Source organism: Pseudophryne corroboree, chromosome 10 (genome assembly GCF_028390025.1).
Source record: "Pseudophryne corroboree isolate aPseCor3 chromosome 10, aPseCor3.hap2, whole genome shotgun sequence".
Classification (NCBI taxonomy): Eukaryota; Metazoa; Chordata; class Amphibia; order Anura; family Myobatrachidae; genus Pseudophryne; species Pseudophryne corroboree.
The window spans coordinates 265,161,047-265,186,679 of NC_086453.1; the positions used below are offsets into that span (position 1 = coordinate 265,161,047).

A 25,633-nucleotide genomic window follows, 5' to 3' on the forward strand; every position below is an offset into this window, starting at 1 on the left:
TCAACCTGTACCCCTGAGATATTATCTGCAGGATCCAGGGATTTACCTGCGAGTGAGCCCACTGCGCGCTGTAATTCTTGAGACGACCGCCTACCGCCCCCGAGTCCGCTTGCGAAGCCCCAGCGTCATGCTGAGGCTTTTGTAGAAGCCGGGGAGGGCTTCTGTTCCTGGGAAGGAGCTGCCTGTTGCTGTCTCTTCCCTCGTCCTCTGCCTCGTGGCAGATATGAATAGCCCTTTGCTCTCTTATTTTTAAAGGAACGAAAGGGCTGCGGTTGAAAGGTCGGTGCCTTTTTCTGTTGGGGAGTGACTTGAGGTAGAAAGGTGGATTTCCCGGCCGTAGCCGTGGCCACCAAATCCGATAGACCGACCCCAAATAACTCCTCTACGCATCGCCTGTCCACTGTCGTGTCCATAAAGCTCTTCTGGCCGAAATGGACATAGCACTTACCCGTGATGCCAGTGTGCAGATATCTCTCTGTGCATCACGCATATAAAGAAATGCATCCTTTATTTGTTCTAACGACAGTAAAATATTGTCCCTGTCCAGGGTATCAATATTTTCGATCAGGGACTCTGACCAAACTACCCCAGCACTGCACATCCAGGCAGTCGCAATAGCTGGTCGTAGTATAACACCTGCATGTGTGTATATACCTTTTTGGATATTTTCCATCCTCCTATCTGATGGATCTTTAAGTGCGGCCGTCTCAGGAGAGGGTAACGCCACTTGTTTTGATAAGCGTGTTAGCGCTTTGTCCACCCTAGGAGGTGTTTCCCAGCGCTCCCTAACCTCTGGCGGGAAAGGGTATGAAGCCAATAACTTCTTTGAAATTAGCAGTTTTTTTATCGGGGCACCCCACGCTTCATCACACACGTCATTTAATTCTTCTGATTCGGTAAAAACTACTGGTAGTTTTTTCACACCCCACATAATACCCTGTTTAGTGGTACCTGTAGTATCAGCTAAATGTAACATCTCCTTTATTGCCAAAATCATATAACGTGTGGCCCTACTGGAAAATACGGTTGATTCGTCACCTTCACCACCGGAATCAGTGCCTGTGTCTGGGTCTGTGTCGACCGACTGAGGCAAGGGGCGTTTTACAGCCCCTGACGGTGTTTGAGGCGCCTGGACAGGCACTAATTGAGTGTCCGGCCGCCTCATGTCGGCAAACGACTGCTTAAGCGAGTTGACGCTATCCCGTAATTCCACAAATAAAGGCATCCATTCTGGTGTCGACCCCCTAGGAGGTGACATCCTCATATTTGGCAATTGCTCCGCCTCCACACCAATAACGTCCTCATACATGTCGACACACACGTACCGACACACAGCAGACACACAGGGAATGCTCTATACGAAGACAGGACCCACTAGCCCTTTGGGGAGACAGAGGGAGAGTCTGCCAGCACACACCAAAAAGCGCTATATATGACAGGGATAGCCTTATGATTAAGTGCTCCCTTATAGCTGCTTTTATATTAATATATTGCCATTTATTTTGCCCCCCCTCTCTGTTATACCCTGTTTCTGTAGTGCAGTGCAGGGGAGAGACCTGGGAGCCTTCCTGACCAGCGGAGCTGTGACAGAAAATGGCGCCGTGTGCTGAGGAGATAGGCCCCGCCCCTTTTTCGGCGGGCTCGTCTCCCGCTATTTAGTACATTTAGGCAGGGGTAAATATCTCCATATAGCCTCTGGGGCTATATGTGAGGTATTTTTAGCCTTTTTAAAGGTTTTCATTTGCCTCCCAGGGCGCCCCCCCCCAGCGCCCTGCACCCTCAGTGACTGCCGTGTGAAGTGTGCTGAGAGGAAAATGGCGCACAGCTGCAGTGCTGTGCGCTACCTTAAGAAGACTGCAGGAGTCTTCAGCCGCCGATTCTGGACCTCTTCTTGCTTCAGCATCTGTGAGGGGGCCGGCGGCGTGGCTCCGGTGACCATCCAGGCTGTACCTGTGATCGTCCCTCTGGAGCTTCATGTCCAGTAGCCAAGAAGCCAATCCATCCTGCACGCAGGTGAGTTCACTTCTTCTCCCCTCTGTCCCTCGTTGCAGTGATCCTGTTGCCAGCAGGAACCACTGTAAAATAAAAAACCTAAGCTAAACTCTCTAAGCAGCTCTTTATGAGAGCCACCTAGAATTGCACCCTTCTCGGCCGGGCACAAAAATCTAACTGGAGTCTGGAGGAGGGTCATAGGGGGAGGAGCCAGTACACACCACCTGACCTGTAAAAGCTTTACTTTTGTGCCCTGTCTCCTGCGGAGCCGCTATTCCCCATGGTCCTTTCAGGAACCCCAGCATCCACTTAGGACGATAGAGAAATATATTTCAAGGACGGCTGGAGTCAGAAAATCTGACTCGCTGTTTATACTGTATGCACCCAACAAGCTGGGTGCTCCTGCTTCTAAGCAGACGATTGCTCGTTGGATTTGTAGCACAATTCAACTTGCACATTCTGTGGCAGGCCTGCCACAGCCTAAATCTATCAAGGCCCATTCCACAAGGAAGGTGGGCTCATCTTGGGCGGCTGCCCGAGGGGTTTCGGCATTACAACTCTGCCGAGCAGCTACGTGGTCGGGGGAGAACACGTTTGTAAAATTCTACAAATTTGATACCCTGGCTAAGGAGGACCTGGAGTTCTCTCATTCGGTGCTGCAGAGTCATCCGCACTCTCCCGCCCATTTGGGAGCTTTGGTATAATCCCCATGGTCCTGACGGAGTCCCAGCATCCACTAGGACGTCAGAGAAAATAAGATTTTACTTACCGATAAATCTATTTCTCGTAGTCCGTAGTGGATGCTGGGCGCCCATCCCAAGTGCGGATTGTCTGCAATACTTGTACATAGTTATTGTTACAAAAAAATCGGGTTGTTATTGTTGTGAGCCGTCTGTTCAGAGGCTCCTACGTTTGTCATACTGTTAACTGGGTTCAGATCACAGGTTGTACGGTGTGATTGGTGTGGCTGGTATGAGTCTTACCCGGGATTCAAAATCCTTCCTTATTGTGTACGCTCGTCCGGGCACAGTATCCTAACTGAGGCTTGGAGGAGGGTCATAGGGGGAGGAGCCAGTGCACACCACCTAGTCCTAAAGCTTTTATTTTTGTGCCCTGTCTCCTGCGGAGCCGCTAATCCCCATGTGAAGAGACATCTCCAGGCTTGACCACACTCCCTGGAAGTTTCTTCCCTGTGTGACCGCTCCCCAGCCTCTCAGACTGGCATCCGTGGTCACCAGGACCCAGTCCTGTATGCCGAATCTGCGGCCCTCTAACAGATGTGCACTCTGCAACCACCACAGAAGAGACACCCTTGTCCGTGGAGACAAAGTTATCCGCTGATGCATCTGCAGATGCGATCCGGACCATTTGTCCAGCAGATCCCACTGAAAAGTTCGTGCGTGGAATCTGCCGAATGGAATCGCTTCGTAAGAAGCCACCATTTTCCCCAGGACTCTTGTGCATTGATGCACAGACACTTTTCCTGGTTTTAGGAGGTTCCTGACAAGTTCGGATAACTCCCTGGCTTTCTCCTCCGGAAGAAACACCTTTTTCTGAACCGTGTCCAGAATCATTCCCAGGAACAGCAGACGTGTCGTCGGGGTCAATTGAGATTTTGGAAAATTCAGAATCCACCCGTGCTGTTGCAGCACTACTTGGGTTAGTGCTACTACGTCCTCCAGCTGTTCTCTGGACCTTGCCCTTATCAGGAGATCGTCCAAGTAAGGGATAATTAATACGCCTTTTCTTCGCAGAAGAAACATCATTTCGGCCATTACCTTGGTAAAGACCCGAGGTGCCGTGGACAATCCAAACGGCAGCGTCTGAAACTGATAATGAGAGTTTTGCACCACGAACCTGAGGTACCCTTGATGTAAAGGGCAAATTGGGACATGCAGGTAAGCATCCTTGATGTCCAGGGACACCATAAAGTCCCCTTCTTCCAGATTCGCTATCACTGCTCTGAGTGACTCCATCTTGAACTTGAATTTTTGTATGTACAGGTTCAAAGATTTCAGATTTAGAATAGGTCTTACCGAGCCGTCCGGCTTCGGTACCACAAATAGTGTGGAATAATACCCCTTTCCCTGTTGTAGGAGGGGTACCTTGACTATCACCTGCTGAGAATACAGCTTGTGAATGGCTTCCAATACCGTCGCCCTGTCTGAGGGAGACGTTGGCAGAGCAGACTTTAGGAACCGGCGAGATACTACCTGCAGGATCCAGGGGTCCACCTGTGAGTGAGCCCACTGTGCGCTGAAATTCTTGAGTCGACCCCCCACCGCCCCTGAGTCCGCTTGTAAAGCCCCAACGTCATGCTGAGGGCTTTGCAGAAGCCGGGGAGGGCTTCTGCTCCTGGGAGGGAGCTGCTTGGTGCACTCTCTTACCCTTTCCTTTGCCTCGGGGCAGATATGACTGTCCTTTTGCCCGCTTGTTCTTATAGGAACGAAAGGACTGCGGCTGAAAAGACGGTGTCTTTTTCTGTTGGGAGGGGACCGGAGGTAAAAAGGTGGATTTCCCGGCTGTTGCCGTGGCCACCAAATCCGATAGACCGACCCCAAATAATTCCTCCCCTTTATACGGCAATACTTCCATATGCCGTTTGGAATCCGCATCACCTGACCACTGTCGCGTCCATAAACTTCTTCTGGCAGATATGGACATCGCACTTACTCTCGATGCCAGAGTGCAAATATCCCTCTGAGCATCTCGCATATAAAGAAAAGCATCCTTTAATTGCTCTATAGTCAATAAAATACTGTCCCTATCCAGGGTATCAATATTTTCAGTCAGGGAATCCGACCAAACCACCCCAGCACTGCACATCCATGCTGAGGCGATGGCTGGTCGCAGTATAACACCAGTATGAGTGTATATACTTTTCAGGGTAGTTTCCAGCCTCCTATCAGCTGGATCCTTGAGGGCGGCCGTTTCAGGAGACGGTAACGCCACTTGTTTTGATAAGCGTGTGAGTGCCTTATCCACCCTAGGGGGTGTTTCCCAGCGCGCCCTAACCTCTGGCGGGAAAGGATATAATGCCAATAACTTCTTTGAAATTAGCGGTTTTCTATCAGGGTTAACCTACGCTTCATCACACACTTCATTCAATTCCTCTGATTCAGGAAAAACTACAGGTAGTTTTTTCAGACCCCACATAATACCCCTTTTTTGTGGTACTTGCAGTATCAGAGATATGCAAAGCCTCCTTCATTGCCGTGATCATATAACGTGTGGCCCTACTGGAAAATACGTTTGTTTCTTCACCGTCGACACTAGATTCCCTAATAACTTTTTCTAAGCAGCTCTTTAGGAGAGCCACCTAGATTGCACCCTGCTCGGACGGGCACAAAAACCTAACTGAGGCTTGGAGGAGGGTCATAGGGGGAGGAGCCAGTGCACACCACCTAGTCCTAAAGCTTTTATTTTTGTGCCCTGTCTCCTGCGGAGCCGCTAATCCCCATGGTCCTGACGGAGTCCCAGCATCCACTAGGACGTCAGAGAAATATAGGTTTCCAGGACGGCTGGAGTCAGGAAAACTGACTTGCTGTTATCCTGTATGCACCCAACAAACTGGGTGCTCTTGCTTCTAAGCAGACGATTGCTGGTTGGATGTGTAGTACAATTCAGCTTGCACATTCTGTGGCAGGCCTGCCACAGCCAAAATATGTAAATGCCCATTTCACAAGGAAGGTGGGCTCATCTTGGGCGGCTGCCCGAGGGGTCTCGGCTTTACAACTTTGCCGAGCTGCTACTTGGTCAGGAACAAACACGTTTGCAAAATTCTACAAATTTGATACCCTGGCTGAGGAGGACCTGGAGTTCTCTCATTCGGTGCTGCAGAGTCATCCGCACTCTCCCGCCCGTTTGGGAGCTTTGGTATAATCCCCATGGTCCTGACGGAGTCCCAGCATCCACTAGGACGTCAGAGAAAATAAGAATTTACTTACCGATAATTCTATTTCTCGTAGTCCGTAGTGGATGCTGGGCGCCCATCCCAAGTGCGGATTGTCTGCAATACTTGTACATAGTTATTGTTACAAAAATCGGGTTATTATTGTTGTGAGCCATCTTTTCAGAGGCTCCGCTGTTATCATGCTGTTAACTGGGTTCAGATCACAGGTTGTACAGTGTGATTGGTGTGGCTGGTATGAGTCTTACCCGGGATTCAAAATCCTTCCTTATTGTGTACGCTCGTCCGGGCACAGTATCCTAACTGAGGCTTGGAGGAGGGTCATAGGGGGAGGAGCCAGTGCACACCACCTGATCCTAAAGCTTTTACTTTTGTGCCCTGTCTCCTGCGGAGCCGCTATTCCCCATGGTCCTGACGGAGTCCCAGCATCCACTACGGACTACGAGAAATAGAATTATCGGTAAGTAAATTCTTATTTTTGCACATGGGGAGGGGGGGCGCCGATGCCTTTTCTTGCACACAGCACCAAAATGTCTAGTTACGGCACTGCACAGACATATCGCGTAAGCCCTGCTGCACACAGATATATTGGTGCATCGTTGTGTGTGTTCGAGCACTCAGCCGACCACCCGTACACACGTTGCAGCAGCCAGCGGTGATTGACGGCTGAACTGGGTGTATGTAAATCAGTTTGTGACGTCAATCATGACGGATCGGGCAGTGGGTATGCACAACACCCTGCCCGGTCCATCTATAGTTATATCTGCAGATATATCTACAGTGTGCTGTGTACCCAGCATTAGAGATATGATGAGACCAGAGCTGCCTGGCACACTGCAGGGAACCCAGTCCTTGGCATCTCCTCTCCAGAAGCATGCAGGCAGTTCCCCATGCACAGCACCAGAGTGACACTGCTGAAAGCAAGCATCGGAAGTCACCCAAAGCCATGGAGGAGGACGGGTGGACCTGTCCTTCCTTAGCATGTTCAGTGCAGGAGGGAGAGCTTGCAGGCACAAATGATTTAGGACGGGCTCCGTTAAGGGGGGCAATCGCTTCAAGCCAACCCCTTGAATCCGCCACGGATTCCTGGATGATTACCATACAGTACCTGATTCTGTTCAGAGGCTTCTACTTTCACGCCTGTCTGCAGCAGCGCTGTTTGCGTTGCTTAGTAACAGAAGACGCCATCTTGGTATATGACGTCACTAATGTGCGCCGCCCGCACCCGGAAGTACTCGGCAAGGTCTGAGAGTCAAGTGCACCAGTCGGTTGTGTCTGCAAAGGGTCAACATGGGATTACTAGAATCAGTAATAACATCGTATAGCCTCCTCCTGTGCTGTGTGTCTGCTCGGGCAAGTCATGTATTCCTGCAGGGTATATGAATACTGTAGTACACTGTATTATACGTTTGGTGGTACTCGTGAAACTACCATTGAGCGAGACTGGCAGTAGAGATCTCATTACAACATGTATTATAGTCAGGAGATATATGCAGTATACTACAGCTGCTGTATAAATTGCAGGTGAAATCTCCAGAAGCCATGGGTGAGTTATGTGTATGATAATTTCAATACAAATACACTTATAGGGCTGGAATAAATTTGGCTCCATATACACTTCAGCCTTGTTCCATATACTAACCTCATGAGGAATTGGACTATTACTCCCACAGCTATTCCGTTACACGCCCTTCTCATGCAATAAATCCGTGGCTAATGCATATTAACCCATAGATTCCGGGATAAGTGTCCGGGGCTATAGGTTAGTGCGTTAGCAGCAGCTGCGATAGGGGGAGAAAGCCGGTTAGTGTGTTAGCAGCAGCTGCAATAGGGGGAAAAAGCCCTACTCACCGCAGATTCTGTTCGAGCCTCCTGGGGCTGAAACAGAAATCTGATGTAGGTGCAGCTTGTGGGCTGTAATTGAATAGCCCTGGCCACTGCTACAGCCCTGCAGTAATTATCGGGCCTAATTTAATCTGGCCTATAATCAGAGAAGGTAAATTAAGCAATTCCCAGTGTAGTGTGAGAGTTCCAATGTTGGCAGCCAACAGCATACCCTCCAACTGTACCGTTTTAGCCGGTACAGAACCATTTTTTTATGGTGTGTACCGGCCTAAACAGGGGCTGTACCAGGTTCAGTGTGTCCGGATTGCTATAGATTTCTATAGCAGCTATGCGAAGACACGCCCCCTTTCCTCATCTGTATTCATCTTGGAGTTGTTGGAGGGTATGCAATAGTTGTGTTCTCGATTCCCATAAGTAATGTAAACCCCAGCATTTGTTTGGTTTGCACCACTTGTGTGTTACTGTTCCTGTCACAAGGATGACTATTAGAATTTCTGTGGAGATTTATCAAAAGTGGAGGGAGAGAGAGTACTAACCAATCGCCTTCTGTCATGTTATAGGTTGTGTTTGAAAATGATAGGAGCTGATTGGTTGGTACTTTATCTCTCTCCACTTTATCACTCCAGGCTTTGATAAATCTCCCCCTTAGAATGCCTGATCCCTTTCATATTTTAGGGGTATTTTTTTTAGAATAATAAATTAAGCCTTGTTCATAAATAGACAATGGTGTATGTTTATTCTGAAGCCTCTAATAGTGACTGTAATGTTATGTCATGTATTTTCTGTTCTGTACATTCCCTGCACAGGTCAAGGTACAGTGAGGAAGGCCCTTACTATTTTGTTGGTAGGAGAGGGGAACTTTTCTTTTTCTGCATCCCTCTGTGATGCCAGCCAGGGGAAGGATCTCATTGTAGCCACCTGCTATGAGACAGAAGATACCAAATCTCAGCGGCCTATTGCCTGGGGCAATGTTCAGCATCTTCGCAGTAAAGGTAAAGTAACTAGTTGTAAGCACAAGTACTGTACTTTAGATTTGTTTGTGTCAGTGTAGCACTATCAACAGTCTGGTAAAACCCCTTCATCATACCCCTAATTACATCTACCATACACATAACCACCCAAAACATACATTAAACACACTTACTACAAGTACAAATAAACTGCACGTCTTACACACATATTTCATTTGATCCATATACATTATATATAGTAATTAAACTGTACATACAGTCAGCAACATATGGATCGAGCAGACATCACTAATACTTATTAGCAACAAAGCAAATACTTGTTAATCTAATACTGATCACTTATTCCACTATGACTCCTCTCTTACACAGCTATCACACATAGAGCACATACTGTCAGGGGCGGATTATAGACAAACTGCAGAAATTAATGACACTACCGACTCTACCCCTACCTGACCCCTCTACCTTAACATGTCCGATTCCTGAGTTCCGGCAGCAGGGCACACTGCAGTGCTTCGATTGCAGGTGGGAAGGGGACGGGCCTGCCATGAACTGCCCGCCCCCATCAGAGACCTGTGCTTTAGCCTAGTCAGGCTACATGATTTGCTGGTGGGAAGGGGGCGGTGTCTAATGCAGTGAAGTGTCCGCCCCATCAGTGACCTTCTGTGCTGATTGTTGTGAAGCATAGTCAGTGTCTCTCTCCCTCTCCATGTCTTGCTCCCCTCTATCTTACTGTCTTTGCCTCTCTTTCTTTTCTTGACACGCTCTCTCTCGCTCCCCCAGGATTCCTCTCTCTCTCTAGTTCCTGGGCTCCCCTCAGTCTCTTTCCCTCTCTTTGTCTTTCCCTCTTTCTTTCGCTGACACTCTCTCTCTCCCTGACATCCTTTCTCTAGCCTCTCTCATCCCTTGCTGTCTTTCTCCATCACCCTCTCTGTCTCCCATCTTTCCTTCTCTCTCCCTCTCGTTCTCTCCCTGACACCTTCTCTCTCTTTTCTCTCTCCCCTCTTTCTTTCATTCCCTCTCTTCCCCTGACACCCTCTTTCTCTCGCTCTGCCACCCTCCCTCTGTCCCTTGCTCCCACTCTTTCTTTCTCTTTCTCACTGACACTTTGTCTGTCTGTCTCTCTCGCCCCCTCTCCTCACTCTCTCTCTTGCTCCCCTAAGGGGCGAAGTAGTGACAGCAGCGGGATGCACAGTCAGTTTTGTTGCCTGGGGCCTCCACTAGCCTTAATCCGCCTTGCATACTGTGATACAGCCAATAACACCAGGAAGTGTAGCTCTATCCCATGCCAGCTCTGTCCAGGTCCCTTTTGTAGTAAGATATGTCATCTGTACTGACCACGAACGGTGCCATTAATAAGGTGATAAAAATGGGGGGAATGGGACAGTGGACCTCTAATCTTGCTGTGTGATAAACACCTACCTAATGTCCATGTGTGTCATGATCTTTCGGGATGCTATAGGAGCTGTGGTTCACTTTGGAGTGGATGCTACAAGGCTGAAAGACTACGCTTTTCTCAGCAATCAAAGTTACGACAGAATTATATTTAACTTCCCACACTGCGGCAGGAAAGCTGGAGTGAAGAAGAACAGGGATTTGCTGTCCAATTTTTTTCGCAGGTTAGTTAGTAGTTCTGGACGCAGATGATCTATTTTAATTAATGAAGGTTTCTAAACAAAAACGCTCCCTGTCTCTTCTCCCAATCATGCTGTGGAGTCCAGAGCACGGCGGCCAGCGTAGCAGTAACATTGCAGCATATACGCAGTTCAAAAACAATCAGTCATTTGCAACAGTTCTTTATCCCAGGTCTTGTTAGGATTCTGACTTTCATCAATAAGGTATTCTGTATAAGCAAATCCGCATGAGATCAGTAATATTAAAAGTTCTCTTACTGATCCCTGTTTAAGTAGGGATTCCACTTATAGGGAGTATGTGCACAACTACTGCTTAAGTCGTAGCCAGTCATTATTTAACTGGTGACAATTTCTGTCCTGTGATCAATGCCAGTAATAGGTAAAGTTAGAGTATATTCTTAAAGTTGCATTTAATTTAGCTAATTGAACAATTGCAGGCCATTGCATCCAGGTGGGGTTTTAATGATCAAGTTAAAAACCAAATACTTAGTGCATGTTGTTGATCATTTATATCCTAGCTGTGCAGATATTCTTGCTCAGGAAGGGGACATCCATGTGGCATTATGTCAAGGACAAGGTGGCACTCCAGCTGATCACCCTAAGAGGGAATGGCACAACAGCTGGCAAGTGGTTGCCATGGCAGCAAAGGCAGAATTAATCCTGAGTGCAGTGGTCCCATTTCAATCAGATCAGTACTATGGTTATCAAAGCACCGGATACAGGTAAAATTGGTTTAGTGTATGGTTAACTATGAGATATTGGCAGTATTGTTTGTTTCTATTTTGTTTATTTTTCATCTTTGGCACCTAGAGCCATTGTACTAATTGTGAAAATACCACCTATCAGAAGTACATACATGACAAAGCCTAATCTATGCCTGCTGCTTTCCCAAAGCAAGGATTACCCCAGCAAATGCTACCCCTGCACCCCATTATTTCATTTAAATAAATTCACTCTGCAAAACTAAAACTTTTTGCATTACCACATAAAACTAAATGAATAAATAAAAATCCATTCTCCTCATCCATTCTTAGGATCTTATCAGAGCCGTAACTAGACATTTTGGTGCCCTGCGCCAGAATGAGAATTATTGCCCCCTCACCCATATTTAAAATAAATCAAAAGTATAGTGGCGTGACTTCATGGGGAAGGGGTTGGCCACAGAATAGTACCAATTTACATTACACCACACTGTAGTGTCCGTTAGTCACATTACACCACACTGTAGTGTCCGTTAGTCACATTACATCACACAGTAGTGCTCTTTTCTCTGACGTCCTAGTGGATGCTGGGAACTCCGTAAGGACCATGGGAATAGACGGGCTCCGCAGGAGACTGGGCACTCTAAAAGAAAGATTAGGTACTATCTGGTGTGCACTGGCTCCTCCCTCTGCCCCTCCTCCAGACCTCAGTTAGAATCTGTGCCCGGCCAGAGCTGGATGCACCTAGTGGGCTCTCCTAAGCTTGCTAGAAAGAAAGTATTTGTTAGGTTTTTTATTTTCAGTGAGATCTGCTGGCAACAGACTCACTGCTACGTGGGACTGAGGGGAGAGAAGCAAACCTACCCGCGTGCAGCTAGCTTGTGCTTCTTAGGCTACTGGACACCATTAGCTCCAGAGGGTTCGAGCACAGGGCCTGACCTCGATCGTCCGTTCCCGGAGCCGCGCCGCCGTCCCCCTTGCAGAGCCAGAAGACAGAAGGAGATAAAATCGGCGGCAGAAGACTCCGGTCTTCATTAAGGTAGCGCACAGCACCGCAGCTGTGTGCCATTGCTCCCACTGCACACCACACACTCCGGTCACTGTAGGGTGCAGGGCGCTGGGGGGGGGTGCCCTGGGCAGCAATAAGTATACCTTTTGGCAATATATACACATAATACAGTCTGGAAAACTGTATATGTGTAAAACCCCCGCCATTTTTAGTCAGAAACAAGACAGAAGCCCGCCGCTGAGGGGGCCGGGCCTTCTTCCTCAGCACACCAGCGCCATTTTCTCTTCACAGCTCCGCTGGAAGGAAGCTCCCCAGGCTCTCCCCGGCAGTATCCTGGTAAACAAAGGGTGAAAAGAGAGGGGGGGGCACATAAATTTAGGCGCAAAAATTTGTATATACAGCAGCTACTGGGTAAACACTGAGTTGTAGTGTAATCCCTGGGTTATATAGCGCTCTGGTGTGTGCTGGCATACTCTCTCTCTGTCTCTCCAAAGGGCCTTGTGGGGGAACTGTCCTCAAATAGAGCATCCCCTGTGTGTGTGGTGTGTCGGTACGCGTGTGTCGACATGTCTGAGGTAAAAGGCTCCTCTAAGGAGGTGATAGAGCGGATATGTGTGTGAGAGGGTGTCTCCGTCGACAACGCCGACACCTGTTTGGATATGTGTAAGTGCTAAGGTGAATTTATTGCACAAAAGGTTAGGGAACAGACAGGAAATCTACCCATGTCTGTCCCTATGTCACAGAGACCTTCAGAGTCTCTCAATGCTCACTATCCATAATAACAAACACTGGTATCGACATGGAGTTTAACTCCACTGTCGACTACGATAATGCAAAGTTACAGCCAAGATGGCTATAAGGTATTCAATATATGATTATTGAAATAATAGATGATTTGCATATCACTGATGACTCATCTGTCCCTGACACGAGAGTACACATGTTTAAGGGGAAGAATGCGGAGGTAAATTTCCCTCCTCTCATGAGGAAAAAGAGCGGGAATCTCCAGACAAGAGACGGCAGCTTCCCACAAGAGAATTCTCAGGCTGTATCCTTTCCCCACTAGGGCCAGCATATGTTGAGAATCTTCCCCTGGGGTGTCCTGTTTGCACAGATGGTAGCACTTGCTATTCTCAGGGATCCTGCAGATAGCGTGCACATTCTAGTATACTACCCAGACCGGTGATTGTGTCGGCATGGGTTTATAGTGCTGTGGCAGCGTGGACAGGTACCTTATCAGCAGAGATGAGACCCTAGTATGCAATATAAATATATTAAAGATGCTGTCTTAAGTGATAGATATATAGTTATAAAGCATGCCCAAAAAGACATGAGTATACTGGGTCCTAGAGTAAAAGCTATGTCGATCTCTGCTTGACGTGTCCTGTAGAATATGCATTGGACAGATGATGCCGACTTAAGAGGCATATGGAAGGCTGAGGATTGTGTGGAGAAGGGTCCTCGGGCCTGGTCTCCACAGCTATTACTGGTAATTCTGCTAGTTTGCCTTATATTCCTGCACAGCCTAAGAAAGCACGACATTATTAAATGCAGCCTTTCGTATAAAGAAACAAGAAAGTCTGAGGGGCGTCCTTTCTTGTCAGAGCCGGGCAGCTAGTTCCCAGGAACCGAAGTCCTCCCCGGCCCCTACAAAAATCCACCAATGTCGCTGGGGCTCCACAGGCGGAGCTAGGCCCGGTGGGGACACGCCTTCGTAAGTTCAGCCACAAGTGGGTTCACTCCCTGTTCGATCCCTGGGCAATAGATATTGTGTCTCAGGGATACAAGCTGGATTGTGAGAAGATGCCCCCTCACCGACGGCCCTGCGGGCTTCCCCCCAAGAGAGGGAGCCAGTGTTATCTGCAATTCACAAATTGTATCTTTAACAGGTGGTGGTCAAGGGTCCCCTCCTTCAACAAGAGGGTGTTATTATTAGACCATGTTGTAATCCCGAAACCAGACGGTTCGGTCAGACCCATATTGAATTAAAAATCCCTGAACATATACCTGAGAAGGTTCAAGTTCAAGATGGAATCGCTAAGAGCGGTCAGTGCAAGCCTAAAAAGGGGGAGACTTTATTGTGAATCGGGACATAAGGGATGCATACCTTCAGGTCCCCATTTATCCACCTCATTAGGCGTACCTCAGAATTGCGGTACGGGATTGTCATTACCAATTTCAGACGTTGCCGTTTGGTCTCTCCACGGCCCCGAGAATATTCACCATAGTAATGGCGGATATGATTGTGCTCCTGCGGAAGCAAGGTGTCACTATTATCACGTACTTGGACGATCTCCTCATAAAAGCGAGATCAAGAGAGCAGTTGCTGAACAGCGTAGCACTTTCTCTGGAAGTGTAACGGCAACACGGCTGGATTCGATATATTCCAAAGTCGCAGTTGGTTCCTACAGCTCATCTGCCTCTCCTAGGCACGATCCTAGACACAGACCAGAAAAGGGTTATCTCCCGATAGAGAGAGCTCAGGAGCTCATGACACTGGTCAGGAATCTATTAAAACCAAAACAGGTGTCGGTGCATCACTGCACTCGAGTCCTGGGAAGGATGGTGGCATCATACGAGGCCATCCCCTTAGGCAGGTTCCATGCGAGGACCTTCCAATGGGACTTACTGGACAAGTGGTCCGGATCACCTCTTCAGAGGCATCGGTTAATCACCCTATCCCCCAGGGCCAGGGTGTCTCTCCTGTGGTGGCTGCAGAGTGCTCACCTTCTCGAGGGCCGCAGATTCGGCATTCAGGACTGGATCCTGGTGACCACGGATGCAAGCCTCCGAGGGTGGGGGGCAGTTACACAGGGAAGAAATTTCCAAGGTCTGTGGTCAAGTCAACTGACTTGCCTTCACATCAATATCCTGGAACTAAGGGCCATATACAACGCCCTAAGTCAAGCGGAGATCCTGCTTCGCGACCAACCGGTTCTGATCCAGTCAGACCGCAGGGGTTCATGTAAACCGCCAAGACGGCACAAGGAGCAGGGTGGCGAGGGTAGAAGCCACCAGAATTCTTCGCTGGGCGGAGAATCAAGTTAGCGCACTGTCAGCAGTGTTCGTTCCGGGAGTGGACATCTGGGAAGCAGACTTCCTCAGCAGGCACGACCTCCACCCGGGAAAGTGGGGACTTCATCAGGAAGTCTTCACGCAGTTTGCAAATTGATGGGAACTGCCTAAGGTGGACTAGATGGCGTCCCACCTCAATAAAAAGCTAAAAAAGGTTTTACGCCGGGTCAAGGGACCCTCAGGTGATAGCTGTGGTCGCACTAGTAACACCGTGGGTGTTCCAGTCGGTCTCTGTATTCCCTCCTCTTCCTCTCATACCCAAGGGCTGAGAATTGTAATAAAAGGAGGAGTGAAAACAATATTCTTTGCTCCGAATTGGCCAAGAAGGACTCGGTACCCGGAGCTGCAGGAAATGCTCTCAGAGGACTCGGGGCTTCTGCCTCTCAGACAGGACATGTTGCAACAGGGGCCCTGTCTGTTCCAAAATTTACCGCGGCTGCATTTGACGGCATGGCGGTTGAACGCCGGATCCTAGCGGAAAAGGGCATTCCGGATGCAGTTATTCCTACGCTGATAAAGGCTAGGAAAGACGTGACAGCAAGACTTTTTCACTGTATATGGTGAAAATAGGTTGCTTGGTGTGAGGCCGGGAAGGCCCTACAGAGGAATTCCAGCGGGGTCGATTCCTGCACTTCCTACAGTCAGGAGTGACTATGGGCCTAAAATTAGGATCCATAAAGGTCAAGATTTCGGCCCTATACATTTTCTCTAAAAATGAACTGGCTTCACTGCCTGAAGTTCAGACGTTGTTCCGGGTGTGCTGCATATTCAGCCTCCTTTTGTGCCACCGGTGGCACCTTGGGATCTTAACGTTGTGTTGGATTCCCTGAAATCCCACTGGTTTGAGCCACTTAAGACCATGGAGCTAAAATATCTCACGTGGAAAGTGGTCATGCTATTGGCCTTAGCTTCGGCGTGTGTCAGTATTGGCGGTTTTGTCATGTAAAAACCCTTATCTGATCTTCCATATGGACAGGGCAGAATTGAGGACTCGTCCCCAATTTCTTCCTAGGGTGGTATCATCGTTTCATTTGAACCAGCCTATTGTGGTGCCTGCGGCTACTAGGGACTTGGAGGATTCCAAGTTGCTGGACGTAGTCCGGGCTTTTAAAATTTATGTTTCCAGAAAGGCGGGAGTCAGAAAGTCTGATTCGCTGTTTATTCTGTATGCAGCCAACAAGGTTGGCGCTCCTGCTTCGAAGCAGACTATTGTTCGCTGGATCTATAGCACGATTCAGCTGGTTCACTCTGCGGCTGGATTGCCGCATCCAAAATGGTGAAAGCCCATTCCACAAGGAAGGTGGGCTCTTCTTGGGCGGCTACCCGAGGGGTCTCGGCTTTACAGCTTTGCCGAGCTGCTACTTGGTCGGGGTCTAACAAGTTTGCTAAGTTCTACAAGTTTGATACCCTGGCTGAGGAGGACCTTGAGTTTGCTCATGCGGTGCTGCAGAGTCATCCGCACTCTCCCGCCCGTTTGGGAGCTTTGGTATAATCCGCATGGTCCTTATGGAGTTCCCAGCATCCACTAGGACGTCAGAGAAAATAAGAATTTACTCACCGGTAATTCTATTTCTCGTAGTCCGTAGTGAATGCTGGGCGCCCGTCCCAAGTGCGGACTCTCTGCAATACATGTATATAGTTATTGCTTAACTAAAGGGTTATTGTTATGGGCCATCTGTTACTGAGGCTCAGTTGTTGTTCATACTGTTAACTGGGTATGGTTATCACAAGTTGTACGGTGTGATTGGTGTGGCTGGTATGAGTCTTACCCTGGATTCCAAATCCTTTCCTTGTTGTGTCAGCTCTTCCGGGCACAGTTTCCTTAACTGAGGTCTGGAGGAGGGGCATAGAGGGAGGAGCCAGTACACACCAGATAGTACCTAATCTTTCTTTTAGAGTGCCCAGTCTCCTGCGGAGCCCGTCTATTCCCCATGGTCCTTACGGAGTTCCCAGCATCCACTACGGACTACGAGAAATAGAATTACCGGTGAGTAAATTCTTATTTATACACGTTACACCACACAGTAGAGCCCCTTATACACATTATACCACACAGTAGAGCTTCTTATACATCTTACGCCACCGAAGAGCCCCTTATACCAGTGGTTCCCAAACTTTTTTGAATCATGGCGCCCTAGAGTATCAGAATTTCTTTCACAGCACCCCTAGGCCAAAAGTTTCTTACTGAGAAATTTAGAAAAAAATATTAAATTAAGTAAATTATGTTTATATGTCATCCTTAGGTTCAATTGTGTGGTGAGGGACGAGATTTGCTTCTGTTTGTACACATATTTTATGACTGGCCGCCACCAGCACTGGTTTTGTCTATTACATTGGCAATAAATAGTTTGAATTGGTTCTGGACCACCAACCTGAGGCACCCCTGCAAGTGTCCTGATTGACCCCAGGGTGCCACGGCACACGGTTTGAGAACCACTGCCTTATACACGTTATGCCAGGTAAACTGGCTTTATTTCTTTAGGTGAGATCCCCTACTGTATCACCCCTTTATTTACTGGGAGACATGTTGTTCAGCAGAATATTAACTAATGCAGTGAGGCACATTGATTGCAGAAACACCAGAGTGACATATCAGTGAGGCATACCACTACCTCACATCTCGTATAATACATTCAGAAGAATAGTGAGAATTGTTGCTTACTGCTTTACTGTAAATGAGTGCATGCAGTGAGGCACATTGATCACAGTGGCACCAGAGTGACAGTTTAGTGAGGTTACTGCTACATTAGACAGCCTGAATAAAGCAGGATAATTGGAGAGGTACATTAGCAACTACATTGTAAGATAGAGAATTCATATTAACATAGAATTTGACGCAGATAAGAACCACTTGGCCCATGTAGTCTGCCCCTTTTTTTTCATCCTTTAGGCAATTTCAACCCTTTTTGAACCTTAATTGCCAGCAGCAGCTCAGCAGAGATGTCTTAGTTAGATATTTAGGTGCAATACCAGGGAGATTTTGTCCAAGGAGAGAATCGAGAGAGAGATAGAGAGAGCGACACAGGGACAGACACAGACCGTTATATATACCTCCCAACATGACCCTCTCCAGCAGGGACAGAATGCTCTGCTTCTGGACTTTTAATGTATGATTGCCGGCACATGTTTTGAACAGGTTAATGGATAAGAAAGGTGTTTCACCACAGGTGCCGGCAATCATACAGTAATAGAGAAGTCCAGGGGCAGAGCATTCTGTCCCTCCTGGAGAGGGTCATGTTGGGAGGTATGAAGAGAGAAGTCCAGGGGCAGAGCATTCTGTCCCTCCTGGAAAGGGTCATGTTGAGAGGTATGGTTATATACACAGAGAGGGAGAGAGAGAGGCACAGGGACAGACACCTACAGAGAGACAGACACACCGTTATATACACAGGGAGAGAGAGAGACACACACACCGTTTTATACACAGGGAGAGAGAGACACAGACCGTTATATACACAGGGAGAGAGAGAGACACAGACCATTATATACACAGGGAGAGAGAGAGACAGACAGTTATATATATACACAGGGAGAGAGAGACACACAGACCATTATATACACAGGGAGAGAGAGACACAGACCGTTATATACACAGAGAGAGAGAGAGAGACAGACCGTTATATACACAGGGAGAGAGAGACACACAGACCATTATATACACAGGGAGAGAGAGACACAGACAGTTATATACACAGGGAGAGAGAGACACACAGACCATTATATACACAGGGAGAGAGAGACACAGACCGTTATATACACAGGGAGAGAGAGAGACAGACCGTTATATACACAGGGAGAGAGAGACACAGACCGTTATATACACAGGGAGAGAGAGACACAGACCGTTATATACACAGGGAGAGAGAGACACACAGACCATTATATACACAGGGAGAGAGAGACACAGACCGTTATATACGCAGGGAGAGAGAGACAGACACACACCGTTATATACACAGGGAGAGAGAGACACACACCGTTATATACACAGGGAGAGAGAGACACACAGACCGTTATATACACAGGGAGAGAGAGACACAGACAGTTATATACACAGGGAGAGAGAGAGACACACAGACCATTATATACACAGGGAGAGAGAGACACAGACAGTTATATAAACAGAGAGAGAGAGACACAGACCGTTATATACACAGGGAGAGAGAGACACACACAGACCATTATATACACAGGGAGAGAGAGACACACAGACCATTATATACACAGGGAGAGAGAGACACAGACAGTTATATACACAGGGAGAGAGAGACACACAGACCATTATATACACAGGGAGAGAGAGACACAGACCGTTATATACACAGGGAGAGAGAGAGACAGACACACAGACATTTAGAGGAGAAAGAGAGAGACTTACTTTACTTGAGATGAGCGGCAGCAGCGGATGGCTCCAGTACCCGGACGTCCCTCCTCCTCAGACACTGCAGGAGAGGAGGATGGGGGGCGGAGCACACAGGGGGAGAGAGACTCCTACACTGCCCAATGCTGCCAGCTGTACTGGTATATTAGCAGCAGTGCATCCGGCAGAGAAAGTGCCGGGGACAACGCTGCTATTATACAATACAGCCGGCAGTGCTACAACTGGTGGCAATGGCTAATTGTGGATGTGGGCGGTGCGCCCACAGGGCATATGCTCTGTGGGTTACACACCTTCAGCACCACCCTAGTTACGGCCCTGGACCTTGTCCCGCCCTGTGGTATTACTGCTAGTCTGCAAACCTTGCTCCACAACCCCTCATGCACTTGGGCAGAAAACAAATCTCTCTTGAATGCGTGTAGATAAGAAGTCATTTTTACATGCAGCTGTTGTTGTCTTGGAGAACAGCTTTCATGTAGATGGTATGAAGCGGTTTGTGCATATCTAGCTCGCAGATATTCTTTTATTTCTCTGACGTCCTAGTGGATGCTGGGAACTCCGTAAGGACCATGGGGAATAGACGGGCTCCGCAGGAGACTGGGCACTCTAAAAGAAAGATTAGGTACTATCTGGTGTGCACTGGCTCCTCCCTCTATGCCCCTCCTCCAGACCTCAGTTAGAATCTGTGCCCGGCCAGAGCTGGGTGCTCCTAGTGGGCTCTCCTGAGCTTGCTAGAAAGAAAGTATTTGTTAGGTTTTTTATTTTCAGTGAGATCTGCTGGCAACAGACTCACTGCTACGTGGGACTGAGGGGAGAGAAGCAAACCTACCTGCGTGCAGCTAGCTTGTGCTTCTTAGGCTACTGGACACCATTAGCTCCAGAGGGTTCGAACACAGGGCCTGACCTCGATCGTCCGTTCCCGGAGCCGCGCCGCCGTCCCCCTTGCAGAGCCAGAAGACTGAAGAGAAGGAGATGAAATCGGCGGCAGAAGACTCCGGTCTTCATTAAGGTAGCGCACAGCACTGCAGCTGTGCGCCATTGCTCCCACTGCACACCACACACTCCGGTCACTGTAGGGTGCAGGGCGCTGGGGGGGGGCGCCCTGGGCAGCAATAAGAATACCTTTTGGCACATTATGCACATAATACAGTCTGGAAAACCTGTATATGTGCAAAAAAACCAGCCATTAAGATATACAAAACGCGGGAGAAGCCTGTCGCTGAGGGGGCGGGGCCTTCTTCCTCAGCACACCAGCGCCATTTTCTCTTCACAGGTCCGCTGGAAGGACGCTCCCCAGGCTCTCCCCTGCAGTATCCTGTACAAGAAGGGTAAAAAAGAGAGGGGGGGCACATAAATTTAGGCGATAATAAGATAATAAGCAGCTATTGGGAAAAATCACTCATTATAGTGTACATCCCTGTGTTATATAGCGCTGTGGTGTGTGCTGGCATACTCTCTCTCTGTCTCCCCAAAGGACTTTGTGGGGTCCTGTCCTCAGTCAGAGCATTCCCTGTGTGTGTGCGGTGTGTCGGTACGGCTGTGTCGACATGTTTGATGAGGAGGGTTACGTGGAGGTGGAGCAAGGGCAGATAAGTGTGGTGTCGCCCCCGACGGGGCCGACACCGGATTGGATGGATATGTGGAAGGTTTTAACCGACAGTGTCAACTCCTTACATAAAAGGTTCGATGACGCAGCAGCCTTGGGACAGCCGGGATCTCAGCCCGCGCCTGCCCAGGCGTCTCAGAGGCCATCAGGGGCTCATAAACGCCCGCTAGCTCAGATGGTAGACACAGATGTCGACACGGAGTCTGACTCCAGTGTAGATGAGGATGAGACAAATGCACAGTCTACAAAAGCCATCCGATGCATGATTACTGCAATGAAAAATGTATTGCACATTTCTGATATTAACCCGGTTACTACCAAGAAGGGTATTATGTTTGGGGAGAAAAAGCAGCCAGTGACTTTTCCCCCATCTGATGAATTAAATGAATTGTGTGAGAAAGCGTGGAGTTCCCCCGATAAGAAACTAGTGATTTCTAAGAGGTTACTGATGGCGTACCCTTTCCCGCCAACGGACAGGTTACGTTGGGAAACATCCCCTAGGGTGGACAAGGCGCTCACACGCTTATCAAAAAAGGTGGCACTGCCGTCTCAGGATACGGCCGCCTTAAAGGAGCCTGCGGATAGAAAGCAGGAAGCTATCCTGAAGTCTGTGTATACACACTCAGGTACTATACTGAGACCTGCTATTGCTTCAGCATGGATGTGTAGTGCTGCAGCCGCATGGTCTGATACCCTGTCAGACAACATTGATTCCCTCGACAGGGATACTATTTTGCTAACCATAGAACATATAAAAGACGTCGTCTTATATATGCGGAATGCACAGAGGGACATTTGCCTGCTGGCATCTAGAATTAATGCAATGTCCATTTCTGCCAGGAGAGTATTATGGACTCGGCAGTGGACAGGTGATGCTGATTCTCAAAGACACATGGAGGTGTTGCCTTATAAGGGTGAGGAATTGTTTGGGGACGGTCTCTCGGACCTCGTATCCACGGCAACTTTTTTACCTCAGGTTCCCTCACAGCCTAAGAAAGCACCGTATTATCAGGTACAGTCCTTTCGGCCTCAGAAAGGCAAGCGGATCAGAGGCGCATCCTTTCTGCCCAGAGGCAGGGGTAGAGGAAAGAAGCTGCACCAGGCAGCCAGTTCCCAGGAACAAACATCCTCCCCCGCTTCCTCTAAGTCCACCGCATGACGCTGGGGCTCCACAGGCGGAGCCGGGTGCGGTGGGGGCGCGTCTCCGGAACTTCAGCAACCAGTGGGTTCGCTCACAAGTGGATCTCTGGGCTGTACAAATTGTATCTCAGGGATACAAGCTGGAGTTCGAGGCGACTCCCCCTCGCCGTTAAAAATCAGCCTTACCAGCTTCTCCCAGGGAAAGGGTGGTAGTACTGTCGGCAATTCACAAGCTGTACCTCCAGCAGGTGATAATCAAGGTTCCCCTCCTTCAAAAGGGACGGGGTTACTATTCCACAATGTTTGTGGTACCGAAACCAGACAGTTCGGTGAGGCCCATTCTGAATTTAAAATCCTTGAACTCTTATATAAGGAAGTTCAAGTTCAAAATGGAATCGCTCAGGGCGGTTATTGCAAGCCTGGAAGAGGGGGATTTTATGGTGTCGCTGGACATCAAGGATGCTTACTTGCATGTCCCCGTTTACCCACCTCACCAGGAGTACCTCAGGTTTGTGGTACAGGATTGTCATTACCAATTCCAGACGTTGCCGTTTGGTCTGTCCACGGCACCGAGAGTATTTACCAAGGTAATGGCCGAAATGATGATACTCCTTCGGAAAAAGGGAGTTATAATTATCCCGTACTTGGACGATCTCCTTATAAAGGCGAGGTCCAGAGAGCAGTTGTTAGTCAGCGTAGCACTTTCTCGTGAAGTGTTGCAACAGCACAGCTGGATTCTGAATATCCCAAAGTCGCAGCTGATTCCTGCGACGCGTCTGCTCTTCCTGGGCATGGTTCTGGACACAGAACAGAAGAAGGTGTTTCTCCCGGTGGAGAAGGCCCAGGAATTGTCATCTCTGGTCAGGGACCTCCTGAAACCAAAACAGGTGTCGGTGCATCACTGCACGCGAGTCCTGGGAAAGATGGTGGCTTCTTACGAAGCAATTCCCTTTGGCAGGTTCCATGCAAGGATCTTTCAGTGGGATCTGTTAGACAAATGGTCCGGATCGCATCTTCAGATGCATCGGTTGATCACCCTGTCCCCAAGGGCCAGGGTGTCTCTGCTGTGGTGGCTGCAGAGTGCTCATCTTCTCGAGGGCCGCAGATTCGGCATACAGGACTGGGTCCTGGTGACCACGGACGCAAGCCTCCGAGGATGGGGGGCAGTCACTCAGGGAAGGAACTTCCAAGGACAGTGGTCAAGTCAGGAGACTTCACTACACATAAATATACTGGAACTAAGGGCCATTTACAACGCCCTGAGTCAAGCAGAGCCCCTGCTTCAAAACCAACCAGTGCTGATTCAATCAGACAACATCACGGCGGTCGCCCATGTAAACCGCCAGGGCGGCACAAGAAGCAGGATGGCGATGGCAGAAGCCACAAGGATTCTCCGATGGGCGGAAAATCACGTGCTAGCACTGTCAGCAGTGTTCATTCCGGGAGTGGACAACTGGGAAGCAGACTTCCTCAGCAGGCACGACCTCCACCCGGGAGAGTGGGGACTTCATCCAGAAGTCTTCAAGCAGATTGTAAACCGTTGGGAACGGCCACAGGTGGACATGATGGCGTCCCGCCTCAACAAAAAGCTAAAAAAATATTGCGCCAGGTCAAGGGACCCTCAGGCGATAGCTGTGGACGCACTAGTGACACCGTGGGTGTACCAGTCGGTTTATGTGTTCCCTCCTCTTCCTCTCATACCCAAGGTACTGAGGATAGTAAGAAAGAGGAGTAAGAACTATACTCATCGTTCCGGATTGGCCAAGAAGAACTTGGTACCCAGAACTACAAGAAATGATCTCAGAGGACCCATGGCCTCTGCCTCTCAGACAGGACCTGTTGCAGCAGGGGCCCTTTCTGTTCCAAGACTTACCGCGGCTGCGTTTGACGGCATGGCGGTTGAACGCCGGATCCTAACGGAAAAGGGCATTCCAGATGAAGTGATTCCTACGCTGATAAAGGCTAGGAAAGATGTGACAGCACAACATTATCACCGTATATGGCGAAAATATGTTGCTTGGTGTGAGGCCAGTAAGGCCCCTACAGAGGAATTCCAGCTGGGTCGCTTCCTGCACTTCCTACAGTCAGGAGTGACTATGGGCTTAAAATTAGGATCCATAAAGGTCCAGATTTCGGCCCTATCTATTTTCTTTCAAAAAGAACTGGCTTCACTGCCTGAAGTTCAGACGTTTGTTAAGGGAGTGCTGCATATTCAGCCCCCTTTTGTGCCTCCAGTGGCACCTTGGGATCTTAACGTTGTGTTGGATTTCCTGAAATCCCACTGGTTTGAGCCACTTAAGACCGTGGAGCTAACATATCTCACGTGGAAAGTGGTCATGTTATTGGCCTTAGCTTCGGCTAGGCGTGTGTCAGAATTGGCGGCTTTGTCGTGTAAAAACCCTTATCTGATCTTCCATATGGACAGGGCAGAATTGTCCCCAATTTCTCCCTAAGGTGGTATCAGCGTTTCATTTGAACCAACCTATTGTGGTGCCTGCGGCTACTCGGGACTTGGAGGACTCCAAGTTACTAGATGTAGTCAGGGCTTTGAAAATCTATATAGCCAGGACGGCTGGAGTCAGGAAAACTGACTCGCTGTTTATCCTGCATGCACCCAACAAGCTGGGTGCTCCTGCTTCAAAGCAAACTATTGCGCGCTGGATCTGTAACACGATTCAGCAAGCTCATTCTGCGGCAGGATTGCCGCATCCTAAATCGGTAAAAGCCCATTCCACAAGGAAGGTGGGCTCTTCTTGGGCGGCTGCCCGAGGGGTCTCGGCTTTACAGCTTTGCCGAGCTGCTACTTGGTCGGGTTCAAACACATTTGCTAAGTTCTACAAGTTTGATACCCTGGCTGAGGAGGACCTTGCCTTTGCTCATTCGGTGCTGCAGAGTCATCCGCACTCTCCCGCCCGTTTGGGAGCTTTGGTATAATCCCCATGGTCCTTACGGAGTTCCCAGCATCCACTAGGACGTCAGAGAAAATAAGAATTTACTCACCGGTAATTCTATTTCTCGTAGTCCGTAGTGGATGCTGGGCGCCCGTCCCAAGTGCGGACTCTCTGCAATACATGTATATAGTTATTGCTTAACTAAAGGGTTATTGTTATGAGCCATCTGTTACTGAGGCTCAGTTGTTGTTCATACTGTTAACTGGGTATGGTTATCACGAGTTGTACGTTGTGATTGGTGTGGCTGGTATGAGTCTTACCCTGGATTCCAAATTCTTTCCTTGTTGTGTCAGCTCTTCCGGGCACAGTTTCCTTAACTGAGGTCTGGAGGAGGGGCATAGAGGGAGGAGCCAGTGCACACAAGATAGTACTTAATCTTTCTTTTAGAGTGCCCAGTCTCCTGCGGAGCCCGTCTATTCCC

At 48.8% G+C, this 25,633-nt stretch overlaps 2 protein-coding genes across 3 annotated transcripts in view; one reads left to right on the plus strand and one right to left on the minus strand.

The window, feature by feature from the left end:
- Positions 1–9,283, minus strand: part of CFAP68 (cilia and flagella associated protein 68) — a 47,076-nt gene extending 37,793 nt beyond the window's left edge. The window contains exon 1 of the mRNA XM_063943250.1: positions 9,184–9,283. Coding sequence (XP_063799320.1) covers positions 9,184–9,191 — 8 coding nt within the window. The 5' untranslated portion in view covers positions 9,192–9,283. The remainder of the gene's footprint in view (positions 1–9,183) is intronic.
- Positions 6,627–25,633, plus strand: part of FDXACB1 (ferredoxin-fold anticodon binding domain containing 1) — a 39,206-nt gene continuing 20,199 nt past the window's right edge. Inside the window, exons 1-4 of one of the 2 annotated variants that reach the window (XM_063943249.1) lie at positions 6,627–7,448; positions 8,554–8,739; positions 10,181–10,337; positions 10,871–11,074. In XM_063943249.1, coding sequence (XP_063799319.1) covers positions 7,445–7,448; positions 8,554–8,739; positions 10,181–10,337; positions 10,871–11,074 — 551 coding nt within the window. In that variant the 5' untranslated portion in view covers positions 6,627–7,444. Of the gene's footprint in view, positions 7,449–7,930; positions 8,130–8,553; positions 8,740–10,180; positions 10,338–10,870; positions 11,075–25,633 lie in introns of those variants that run through there. The other variant, XM_063943248.1, reaches the window with a different exon arrangement.